General features: G+C 36.6%; 1 protein-coding gene and 1 long non-coding RNA gene across 8 annotated transcripts in view; one reads left to right on the top strand and one right to left on the bottom strand.

Moving 5' to 3' along the window:
- The window catches only part of CCDC82 (coiled-coil domain containing 82), an 807,218-nt gene that overhangs the window by 789,267 nt on the left and 4,634 nt on the right, over positions 1-13,317 (top strand). For 5 of the 7 annotated variants that reach the window (XM_059708085.1, XM_059708088.1, XM_059708084.1 and 2 more), the window contains exons 5-7: positions 1,078-1,202; positions 4,492-4,662; positions 11,759-11,944. In XM_059708085.1, the coding sequence (XP_059564068.1) occupies positions 1,078-1,202; positions 4,492-4,662; positions 11,759-11,944 (482 nt within the window). Of the gene's footprint in view, positions 1-1,077; positions 1,211-4,491; positions 4,663-11,758; positions 11,945-12,390; positions 12,865-13,317 lie in introns of those variants that run through there. The other 2 variants (XM_059708089.1, XM_059708090.1) reach the window with 2 other exon arrangements.
- Positions 1-13,317, bottom strand: part of LOC132240643 (uncharacterized) — a 139,866-nt gene that overhangs the window by 24,314 nt on the left and 102,235 nt on the right. The gene's annotated exons all lie outside the window — the stretch shown is intronic.

A 13,317-nucleotide genomic window follows, 5' to 3' on the forward strand; every position in this document is an offset into this window, starting at 1 on the left:
AACAATGTGACAGCTCCCTGATCTTAGAGCATTCACTGTGAATTTGAAGATATAGGATATGTACTCTTAAAATAGCAGAGTAGTTCAATACTCATCTGTTGTCCCAGCCTCTGTAGGCTCCTTGAATTTCACCAAAAGTGATGCTGATTTAAGCTTCTGTGCCTTTGCTCATGCTGATCTTCCCTAGAATATAATCCCTTTCTACCCTAGATTGTCCAGGTGGGTGTGAAATCATTTTCACTATTAAAGCTATCTATGACCTACTCAAATAGTACTTGTCACTCCCTCAGTTGTGCTGTCATTATACTGAGTATGGTGGTACTGGTGTGTGTGAACTTTTCATACTTGTATTGAAAATTTATTTTGCCTTTTTCCCTTTCAATACCATGAGAAGAAGCATACCTTATGTTTATATACTTATCTCTTGCATCTATCACACTATATAAAGACTATAAATATGTTCTGTTGAATTATCTATCTGCGTACCAAAATAAGGTTTCATTCATAGCTTGTTGAACAAGTATTTGTTGAGAGCCGACTAAGGGCCAGGCGTTATTTGAGAGCTGGAGATATGGCAGTGACTATGACATGAGCTTCCTGCCTTCATGTTGCATGAAGTCTGATGGAAGAGACAGACAATGAGTAAACAAATATATAACATAATATTTGTTCTTGGAGGGAAAAGGATAAAGATACGAGAGTGATAAAGACAAAGAAAGTCTAAGTTAGTTAGATTGGTCAAAGAAGCTGTCTCAAGAGGTGACTTTTGGACAAAAAGCTGCAGTGAGGGAGGACACAGCAGAGAGCACAGCAGTTAGAGACCCTCAGGAAAGACTCCGTTTGATGTGTTCAGGGAACAATTAGAAGGCCTGGGTGGTTCTTTCCTTTCCCTAATGCTCTGATGGAATGATGTTTTTCACATCATTAACATCTTATGTTAATTTAAAATGCTTCTAACCAACTAACCTAGAGCTATGGAAAGAAATCCTTAAGTATTCAGTTATTTAAATGTTTCACAGGGGCAAAGTGATTGTTGTTGTTTTGTTTTTTTGTTTTTGTGGTTATTCCCCTGAACAGATCACACCAGGCAGAAATCATATGCACGAGAAATGCTGACATCTCTTGATTATTTGGACAACCACTTTGTTCAGCCTCGTCTGGAGAACTTATTCTCTAGGAGTCGCTGGAAAGAGCAGTATAAGGTACACAGGTTTGTTTGTTTTTGAATCTCTGGAGGGTGGGGGAGAGTGGGAGACCTCTCAAGATTTCAGTGTTCTGTTGGGCTGAGCAGTCTTCTCAGTTATTAGCATTTTTCTTTCTTGAATAATCAGCTGCTTGTTTCTGACCACTTCTAAAGGCTATTATTGTTTTAATTATTCACTTACTTATCTATTCAATAATTAAGTGGCTCTAAATGATGAGTAACTTTAGAACATCTTTAGTGCTTATCCCATATATTAAAATGAGGAGGTTGTCATCCTGGCCAATGTGGCTCAGTTGGTTGTAGTGTCATCCCTTACAACAAAACGTCATGGGTTCGATTATCCATCAGGGCACATGCGGGGTTGGGGGTTTGGTCCTCTGTCGGGGCATGTACCAGAGGCAGCTGATTGATGTCTCTCGAACATCCATGTTTCTCTCTTCTCTCTCTCTCTCTCTCTCTCTCTCTCTCTCTCTCTCTCTCTCTCTCTCTCTCTTTCTCTTTCCTTCTCCCCCCCCCTCACTCTTTCCCTCTCCCTCCCTGTCCCCTCCCCCCCAAAACCCCCTTTTTTTTAAAAAAAAATCCTCACTCGAGGATATTTTTCCATTAATATTAAGAGAGAGTGGAAGAGAGAGGGAAAGACAGAGAGAAACATCAATGTGAGAGAGACACATTGATTGGTTGCCTCCTGCACTAGCCCCAACCAGGGCCAGGGCCAGGGAGAAGCTTGCAACCAAGGTACGTGCCCTTGACTGGAATCAAATCCGGGATCCTTCAGTCCACAGGTCGGTCCTCTATCCACTGAGCAAACTGTCTAGGGCCCCCCAAAATCTTGAACATGTCCTTGGGCGTGGATTTAAATAAATAAATAAATAGATAAACAAAGAAATAGATAAATAAATAAATAGATAAATAAGGAGTTTGTCTCATAGGATGTTAATTATTGTTTCAGAAAAGAAATTGTTTAAAAAGTTTAAGAAACAGTGGGTTTAACTTAACTGGAGGACTTTTCAGTGACATTAATGCGATAATTTCTACTGTAAATCCTCAGGAGAGCCACATGTAGTATTTAAACTTTCCATATTGTGTTTTACTCTGAGACTCCTTATTGTGGAGTCCTTATACCTCCTAGGAAAATTGGTTTCCATAATGCAATTTGGGGATTACAGCCTAGGTTGTCTTTAACATCCTCCACCTCAAGATTTTGTAATTCTACCAATTTGAGTAAAGCATCTTTTTAATTTATAAGATTTATTGGATTCCATGTTATCCTCTAGATTTCTTTATGATCTCTAATAGTAGAGAGTGCACTAATGAATTTTAAGGTTTCTTTTCTCTCTCTACTTCTAACATTCTATCTCTAATAATTGTTAGCAAGAGGAAAATGGCAAGATAAGTGAGGTTCAAGTTCCCTAACATCCTTCTAGCACTGAAATCATTAGCTACTCGACCTCATTTATGTCAGGAGATTTGGCTTCTCTCAAGGCCTGTTCAGCCTTAAATTACCTAATGATAAATTAGACACAGATGGTTTCAGTTAAAAGACAGTTATAGGAAGAAGACTTTACTTGAGTTTAGGGTATCTTTTTGACTTTCAGTATTTTTAACCTCTCTAAACTCCAGTTTCTTCCTCAGATCCAGAAAATATTTACCTACTTTAAAGGGAAATATTTACTTACTGGAAGGTAAAGCAGGTTGTACAACTCTTAGAACATGATGTAAATATTTATTCTTTAATAGAAAGAAAAACAGCATGACTATTTGTTCATTTAATTTTGCCAAATAATTTACATGCAAAGTAAAGCTTCTTATTCTATCTTCAAAGTTAACCCCCTGAGGAAGGTACTATTATTTCTTCCGTTAGAGATGAGGAAACTGACTCAGAAAAATTGAGTAACATAAGGTTATACATCGAATAATGAGCCAAACCAATAAATATGTAAACCTAGAAACCTCATGTTTCTAGGGTTTCTCTGACTCCAAAGCCCATACCCCTGTGCTATATTATGCTTGACCCCATAGGGTAGGCTATGCTGCATTTGGGTAACCCAGTGTTTGAAATAAGAATAAGATACAAAAAAAGAGTGCCTTAAAAATGTAGAGACACAGATGATTCTGTGTGATCTTGGTCAGGATAAGCTAGGTTATTCTATAAAAATCAAATAACATGACAAAATAAACCCACAACAAAATCTCAATAGCTTAATCCAACAGTTTATGTTTCACTTACCTTGGTTGTCCAGTGTGAGTCAACAGGAGTGCTCTGCTTGTCGTCCTCTCTCAGGGACCTGAGCTGATAGAGCTTTCTGCTCAGCATGTGCTTCCTGACTAACACAGACGCAGGGAGGGAAGGTGCTTAGTCACCTATTCATCCTGCATGTCAGCCTGTGAGGGACATGTGTCATGAAGTGTCATGAAATATGAGAAATAGTGAAGGTAGACAAAAGGCCGTGTTGTTGTGAATCATCCAATGGAAAGAGAAAACTATTCATCTGTTGGGTGCTTAATTAATAGAGAATGTGAAAGTGGCTTAGTAACCCTGCTAATACGCTCCTTGTGTACAGTTCAAATATTGTGGTAAAACCTAATCTATACTACTAATTAGAACAGTAATATCTAGCGGGCCTAGAGCACAAGCAAGAATACTCAAGCACAAGTAATTTCACAGCTTAATAAAGCTTATTTAAGAATGCCAAACATTTTCTACTTGTTTACTTACTGCTAACTCAGCTATTCCACTGTCCACATCAACACTGACCATCTAGCAATCCTAGCTCCAAGTTGTTTATTTTCCAGTACTTTAGTAAGCAACCAAAGGAGGATTAAAATATTTCTGTAATATTTTGTGGAAAACATGATATAATCCACACAATGGAGACTAAATGTGATCTTGGTTTTTTTTCAGTTGTTGACTTACCTAAACCTTTTATTATATTGTGAATTTTTGCTGCTCATTATTTCCTATCTTTAACTAATAAATACCTCATTGACATTAACTAGAGATGAGAGGAAGGAAGATAAATAAAACTTGTGAAAATCACAACTTAGTAACTCATAAGTGTGAGGGATATAACTGATTTGTTTTCTAGTCTGGTTTATTTCCATTTAATATTCCTAATTTTAAATTTATTTTTCTATTGTAAAAAATCCCTTGTCACACACTTACTGTGTGCTCAGTATTAAAGTTAGAAATACCAGTGTTTTGCTCTTACATCTCATCTTGTTATGATTCCTAAAATTGTTGTCCTCATTCTAATCCTTTAAAGCTTAATTACATCTTTTGTTTTCAGGAGCGGGTAGGAAGTTATTCTGATGTGAACATCTCTCCAAAGAATGCTAAAGACTGTTCCTGCCAGGCTTGCGGGTTGCATCGCCACTGTGCATATTTAGTGAGCTTATCAGGGAAGCAGTACAACCCCAGGACTATGAAAACTGATGATTTCATGCCATGGGACAAGCAGGTATTTTCCCTTCATTTCAGTTTTCAGTATTTGGGAATTTTAAATACATAAGCTTGCACAAATAACCTTGTTATTTTTACAAATGGAGAAAGCACTAGGTAAAGGGAAAGGGGTACAAGTTTTGAATATGAAAAATATGTCTTATAAGCAGATTCACTCCTGATTCAGTAAAATACTAAAATCCATGCATATTCTCTAGGTACAGTAAGTACACTTCACCCAAATAGTGAGGGGGAGTGGGAGGGTGAGGATGAAAGGTTGGTAACTGGGGCAGGAGAAGCAGATGTCCCCTTTTGGGTCCAAAGGAGAATTTGACCCAAGTGGAAAATTTTATGAATCTACCGAATTGACAACCCACAAGCAAATAATTGAAGATGCCTGGTCATCCTAATATGAGAGTTGGAAAAAGCCATGCCCCCACCTAGGCTATATCAGAAGTGGGTCAGACTAGAGCAATTACCACATACTTAAGGTGCTGTTAATTCTGGTGGAATAGATAAAATTGAAGAAAACATTTGAAATATTTGAAGAAAAGTATTTGATAAATGATAGCAAAATAGTGCAATGGGAAGAGAGAAAACGTATAGATGTAGACTACTTCTATTTCTTTTAAAAATCTATGCAAAAGTGTTGCATTTATAAATGCAAAACTATTGATATTGAGAGCTTCCTCTGGCGAGTCTGTATATCCGTGAAGGGTGTATGTGTGTTTTGGGGGCTAGAGATTCAAAATCGACTCTAAATACTGGCAGTCATTTATTAAAATACAAAGATACTATTTATCTGAATTCTGCTAGGTTTGGTAATATGATTCCTCAGTATTAGTGGGCAATAATTGACCAGATCCCTCTAAACAATCTGAGTGGCAAGAATCACTTAGAAAGTGTGTATTGAGGATAATGAATTCAGAATTCATCTTTAGTGTTTTATTTGGCAAGTAACTATAAAAACACATTTCTTTTCTTAACATAAATTTCCCCATCCTTTAAAACTGATTTATGACTTTATGAGATAAAACATCTAGACTCTTAATAAAAGTGATTTAATACTTTAAGGTTCTTTTCTGTTGTATAGATAAAACTATTGCTATACAGTCCCTGTCTTTGCTGTCTATAGCTAATCTTGAAGAGGAGTATGAATTAGAAAACCATTTCTGGAGTTCTGATATCCTGTGAAGGAATAAGGACTCTATAAAATAGTTGATTCAAATACCTAAAAAATAAGAGAGTTCATGAAATAAAAGCAAAGAACATTAATACATCAGTCACACAATGGAAAAATATAAAAGTTAAATATATTGGAAAATGATTATTCTCTATTTAAAGGCATACAATTAAAACTACCTAAAGATGCCAGTCAGTAGCTCTCCAGTAGCAAAGTACTTTTAAGTCAAATGACAAAATGCAGTTCTGTCAAGGCTGTATTGAAACTAGCAATTTCATGAGAAGTAAGATTCCTCGACAAAGAAAGGATGTGCTATATCTTTTTAGGTACTAGATAACAATATATAGCCAGAGTTAATGAGTTACACATATTTGGTGCCTGTAAGTTTATTCTTGGCAAGGTAATTCAATGAAAGCAAATAACATAATCATGAAGTTCATTAAAGCATTATTTATAATTAAAAATGGGAAATAATCCAAATAAAATATTAGAGTAGTGATTTAATAAGCTGAGTACACCATTATTTTGTGATAGAACAAAATAATATTTTGAAGGTTATGAAATAATGCTAGGTTAAAGCAAAATAATAAGCAATGTATATACTACCTTGCATCTATGTAAAAATGTGTGTATGTTTGTATGTATGCTATGTGCGAACATTAAACTAGTTAATGTGTATATTAAGCTAGTGTGGTTGAAATTCTTTAATATTACATTTTTTCAGTAATTTTTTTTAAATAAGAATTATTTTATTTTCAGATATCAGCTTTAAAAAGTTAGTAAATAGCAAACTTGAAAGTAGCACAACAAAACCATACTTCTAGAAAGTATGGTTTCAGTAACTTTTTTTACTTAAGACTAAGACTCACTTATTAAAATTCTACTGAACTACAATGTCAATGCATGTATGGAAAGGAAAAGGAAAGAGGAAAAAAGGAAAGGAGAAAAAACAAACCTGTTTTTGATCAAAGGTATTAAAGAGACTGTGATCATCCCCACACCCACCCTCAGGTTATTTTGAAAAGGAATTCTCCATGTTGTGTTGCTGCTTATCGCTATATAAAATTGAGACTTCTTGAGGTTAGCTGGAATTTTCTTTTAAAGTGCAAATAATGCTTTAAAATAATAATCTTAGTGAATTTGTTTAATGATCAAACTTTTCTTTTCAGCTAAGATTGGCTTCTTTAAAAGAAGGAATGCTTAGATGGAAAGTAGACTTAAGGGGAGGAGCAATGTTAGTTACAGCATCTTGGGTCCAATATTGAGATGAGAGGCCTTGGACCACCAGATCATGGTGAAGTCAGAGGACATAGATGAGAAAGAACTCACCTGCAGGAAAGAGAGATGTAAAATCTGAAAGGCAGTTGGGAGAACTGTCAACAATTAATTTTCAGTTTTTCCCAGAGTCTGTCCAGATTCCTGAAGGTGCTTAAGATCTGATGGGGAGAGGCAGTAATTATGACACAAAAAGCAATGGATAACGTGTCCATACAAAAGAAGCCAAGAGGAAGTAGAGTCCCTTGCCTCAGCCTATTGCACTAACTGTTGCCAGAGGCCTAGTATCAGAAAGCAAACTCCTGTCCATCCGCCCTCTTCCTGAGCATCTTTTTGCTTTCTCCTCTGTACTTCCACAAGGAGCTGGCTCCTCCTACGTAGACAGGGCCTAGAGACATCCTGTAAAAAGTTACCTACAGTTAGCTGGGTATTGCAAATGTACCCGATGCATGTTTCATTGTATTTCCTTGCCTTGGTTTATTATCCAGTGTTTATGTACACTTCCACATGCTGTATCTAACAAATGTGCAATTCCCCATCTTCTTCTGTAGGACATTTTGGTAACACTTTTTAGCTACGTTTTCTTTTTTTAATTTCTTTATTGGTTAAGGTATTACAAATGTGTCCTCATCCTTCCATTAACCCCCAACCTCGCCCCCACCCCCCGCACTCATACTCTCATCCCCCTGCTGTCTGTGTCCATTGGTTTGGCTTATATGCATGCATACAAGTCCTTTTGTTGATCTCTTCCCCTTACCCCGACCCTCCCCTACTTGCCCTCCGGGGATTGATAGTCTGATCGCTGTTTCTCTGTCTTTGGATCTGTCCCTGTTCATCAGTCTATGTTGTTCTCTATATTCCACAAATGAGTGAGATCATGTGGTATTTATCTTTCTCTGACTGGCTTATTTCACTTAGCATAATGCTCTCCAGTTCCATCCATGCTGTTACAAATGGCAAGAATTCCTTCTTTTTTACCACAGCGTAGTATTCCATTGTGTAGATGTACCACAGTTTTTTAATCCACTCATCTGCTGATGGGTACTGTCTTGTTCCTGTTCTTAGGGGAAATAGTTTTAGTTCTTGCCCATTGATTATGATGTTGGCTGTGGGTTTGTCATATATGGCTTTTATTATGTTGAGGTATGATCCTTCTATTCCTACCTTGCTAAGAGTTTTTATCAAGAAAGGGTGGTGAATTTTGTAAAGTGCTTTTTCTGCATCAATTGATATGACTATGTGATTTTTATCTCTCAATTTGTTTATGTGATGTATCACGTTTATTGATTTGCGGGTATTGTACCATCCTTGCATCCCCGGGACAAATTCTACTTGGTCATGGTATATGATCTTTCTGATGTATTGCTGGATCCAATTTGCTAGAATTTTGTTGAGTATTTTGGCATCTATGTTCATGAGGGATATTGGCCTATAATTCTCTTTCATTGTGTTGTCTCTATCTGGTTTTGGTATTAGGGTGATGCTGGCTTCATAGAATGAGCTGGGAAGTGTTCCTTCCTCTTGAATTTTTTGGAATAGTCTTAGGAGGATAGGTTTTAGTTCTTCCTTGAATGTTCGGTAAAACTCCCCTGTGAAGCCGTCTGGCCCCGGGCTTTTGTTTGCTGGGAGCTTTTTTGATGACTGCTTCAATTTCTTCCATAGTTATTGGCCTATTGAGATTTTTAGAATCTTCCGGATTGAGTTTTGGAAGATTGTATTTTTCTAGGAATATGTCCATTTCCTCCATGTTGTCTAGTTTGTTAGAGTTGTTCATAGTATTTTTTAACAATTCTTTGAATTTCTGAGGGGTCTGTTGTTATTTCACCTCTTTCATTTCTGATTTTGTTTATTTGAGTCCTCTCTCTTTGCTTCTTGGTGAGCCTGGCTAGAGGCTCATCAATCTTTTTTATCCTTTCAAAGAACCATCTCTTGGTTTCATTGATCTTTTGTATTATTTTTTTGGTCTCTATGTCATTTATTTCTGCTCTGATCTTTATTATCTCCTTCCTTCTGCTCACTCTGGGCTTTTTTTGTTGTTCTCTTTCTAATTCTTTGAGTTGTAGAGTTAAATAATTTACTATCATTTTTTTCTTGTTGTTGTTGGGTTTTTTTTAGCTTCGTTTTCAATGTATCTGTATGTTTGTTGGATCACCTAGACTCAGTTTTCCTCAGATTTATCAGTTTATAGACTAAGCTAGCCTACATGGAATCATTTATGTCATTTTGCCTATCTGCTCTGACAACAGTCACAACAGTACTTACTTCTCTGTCTCTGGTAGGTTTTAATACTGTCTATCTTGGAATTCTGTCCTTAATGGCCAGAAATGCAATTAGATAATTAAAAATCGTGTCTGAATACATTTCTGGACATTTAAGGACACTATTCTAACAACATAGATTAGTTTTACTTGTTTTATACTTTATATAAATGGGATCCTACAGTAGACACTGCGTTGTACTGTATACATTACTTCATACAGTATAACAAGGTGAAAGTGCACTAAGATTAAGTACTACAGCTATTACTTACTGTTTTCTGTGAAGCCTTACTAGCAGTGGCTTAGCTCTTCCTTATAAAATATGATCACATTTTAGAGAAAAAAATAATGTAGGAACATTCTAAAGGTAATTTTGGGCTTATTGACCTACATAAATGGTGTAAGTAGACGCTAAGAAGATAGGAATTAGAAATGAGAAGAAGTAAACTATAATGTGTAATGTTTTCAATGGACACTTTTGTTAACATACAGGGGAAAAAATTAAATACGGATTTTTAAACACCTTTCCTTCTCTCTTGCCCAAACTTAAAAATTATGTACAAATAAATTCCTCTGTAGAATACAGTGTGGTGGAAATGAAAATCACATTATTATCCCAATGTATTTTATCTTAAACATCAATGAGAGGCTTCCCCAACACAGTCTACTTTGACGGTAGAAATGGAGAGACACAGGGTACCCCTAGTGGCCACTGCAACTATGGTGGTTTTTTTTTTACTCAAAATGGGAGGTATTGTCAAGTAAATTTTTATAATTGATGTGACTGATTTAATGATCATGTTGAAATGGCAAAGATACTTAGAGTAAGCAAGAAAATGTACAACACCTGATTACGGAATTTCTAATGATCTGAAAAACAAAAAGGTTTACACAGAATATGAACAGAAATCTGAACATTAGAAAAGCTTGTAAGCTGTCCCAAGTACCATCTTCACAGGGTAACGCATCAAACCTGACAGTTGCCAATTATCATATTTAACTTTTAATTATTTTTGCCACTATACTCTCAGATTATTTACTGAACTCATCACCTCTGTGATCCCTTGCAATGTGGCTTCAGAAAAAGGGTGCAATTCTTTGTCAAATAGAATACAAGTTACATAGATCAGTATTGTTGCTATATCACTGTACTGAACCCTTGAAAGTATAACCCTTTAGTGAATTTATGCACAGAGTTAAATACATAAGTTAGCAAGGTTACTCCATGAAAATAAGGTTAATCATGTTATAATGCCTGGAGCTCTTTCTGTTTCATTTCCTACAGTGAGTGAAACAATGTGGGTACAGTTATTTTTAATTAGCTCAGTGCAGTGACACTTTCCCCATTTTAGCTATAGGTGTGGATAACAAAGTGTATATTCAGAATATTCTGAAAGGGAAATGTTTTTGTTGATTGACTTCACAAGAAGAGTATTAATTATAAAATCCTAGAAGCCCATTAAACATAAATATTAAAATCCTTGCAGTTTGCTAACAATAAAATCTATAATAATACAAGCATAATATGCTAATTAGACCAGATGTCCTTCCAGACAACCTTCTGGATGAAGCCAGGGATGCGAGGGAAGCCTGAGCCCCAGGTGCCAGAGGGAAGCTGGTGCCAGCAGCTGGGCAAAGGAAGGCCTACTCTTGCACAAATTTTGTGCATCGGGCCTCTAGTATTAATATAATCAGTTCAGACTCATTAATTAAGGACATAGATATGACTAAACAGTTATTTTTTACTCTACAAAATTTTTTAGAAGAAAGTGTTAAGTAAAAAACTGCCAGTACTTAGTACTGGTATGAGAGTTTGTTTTAGTTTCACATGTTGCTTATAAGCTAGAAAATTATTGTAATCCAGGCATTTTAAACTCAGTAACTGTGTATGTACAGCAGCCTGCATGCTTTTCTTGATAGGTGTGCCTATCATCTATCTTACTAGCCGTTTTTCTCCTCCTTCCCAAACATTTTTTTTTTTTTTTTTTTAGAAAAAAGACTTAGTTTAAGCTTCACCTACTTGAGGACCCTTCTCCCCTCTATATTGAGTTAATTGTCTTCCCTTTGTATCTTGATAGAACCTTGTGCTTAGTATTTGACAAATTGTTTTATAATCATTTGTTTTACTCCCAAGCTCTCCTATAAGCTCTCCTAATACAGGTAGAGCATCTTTCACTTATGAATCTCCAGTGCTCAGCCCAATACTTGGAACATAGCAAGTGCTCAGTTTTTGTTAACTGGGTTATTTAAATAAGAGAAGATAAAATAATCATTGTATAAACATTTAAAAAATGAATAATGCATTAGATTCTACTATTAAAATCTGAAAAGCAGAAAGTGTATATTCATTGCTATATTATTCACATCGTGTGTCAAATTATGTTTATTTCTTGATTTAGGAATTTTTTATTGGCAGAATTTGTGCTAACCGTACCAGAGTTTATCATAAACTGAAACATTTTAAATTCAAGCTGTATCAAGAATGTTGCTCCATAGTAAATACAGAAAAACTTGAGGATGAAGAAGTTAAAGAAACAGTGGAAAGAATTTTCGATCATTCAAAAGAAAATGGCTGGATTAAGAAGGTAAGGTGGATATAAAATAACCCTCCCATTCAGTACACTCTGAACCTAATTATGAGCAGCAAGAGGATATCAATGATTAGAAGGCAGAGAAATTTAAAAGGGAATCTCTCCTTCTCTCCCCGTGTTGGCATTTTCTCTTTTTTTCACCCATTTCTATCATGCTTACCATTGTCCTACCCTGAATAGGTAATGTTCTAAGGCAGTCATTCAGCTCGTCAGGTAACTTTTAATCAGCAATAACACTATCCCTCAATGGAGGCTTCCTGTCCTTTCACTTTTACAGATGTGTCATTGCTGACCTGTGTATGTTATGTGTATGTATGTGTGTGTGTGTGTATGTGTGTGTGTGTGTATATATATATATATATATATATATATATATCTCCCCTTGATTTCTTTGCCAAAGTACAGGACTCACCTCTGCTTGTCTGCTTCCTATTCTTTAGAAAAGTACTTGTGACCTGAGAGTGAAGCAGCCCCTGGTGCGGATGTGAGGAAAGGATCCCGGCTGCCGGGTCTACTGCCGCCCACATCCTCTTCTTGAGGACATGGGACTTAGCAGTGAGCACTGCCCCTGAAGATTGAGGGGAATGCAGAGCTTTTAGGCCAGGGCACTGATTTGGCTCGCCCCACATCCTGTTGATCACGAAATTTGGTACCAGGGATCGAGTGGAGGTTCTGAAGAGTGCACTGGGTTCCTGGAGGTCTGCTGGCAGCTCTAAGCTCTGGTCTGCTCCCAGAGCTTCTAGACTTGTTTATGGTACACGCAAAGGATGCTCATAGGATTGAAATCTTTAAGACAGGTCTAGTCACATGAATGTGGAAGAGAGAACACATAGGAGATTTTCAGGCAGCTCAGATCAACAGTATATTTAATCTTAAAAAAAAAAAAAAAAGGCCTGACTTGAGATCCATTGCCAGAGTTATTTCTGTCGTAGGGGAATTTGTGAAAGAGGAAAAGGAAAAAGAAGAGAGCTCAGAGAACAAACTTATGAGCAAAAGGAAAAAGAGAACAAGAAAACAGGAACTTCTTAGGACGTGTGATGCTCCGCAGTCTCCAGGTCTGGAGGATGACATCAAGATGGGTTTCCCTTTTGACTTATCCTCCCACTACAAACCACCGCCCAGGGAATCTCTTTGCCGGCTCCCCACATCTTGACACTTAAGTCTTGCTTCTCTCATTCGACTATTTCCAGCTTTTTATCTTTTACGTTGCTTCTGCTTCTCTCACTCCCATTGCTTTCCTCCCTGTCTTCTGTGCTTTCCAGTTTGCCTTAGGGAGGAACCATCTTTTATCCAGGAAGTCCTGTCTTCATTTTCCTAGATGACATTAAAGCCTTAAGTGCTTTTATTGATGCAGTTAAGTGTTGCCA

The sequence above is a fragment of the Myotis daubentonii genome, chromosome 9, assembly GCF_963259705.1.
Source record: "Myotis daubentonii chromosome 9, mMyoDau2.1, whole genome shotgun sequence".
Taxonomy (NCBI): domain Eukaryota; kingdom Metazoa; phylum Chordata; class Mammalia; order Chiroptera; family Vespertilionidae; genus Myotis; species Myotis daubentonii.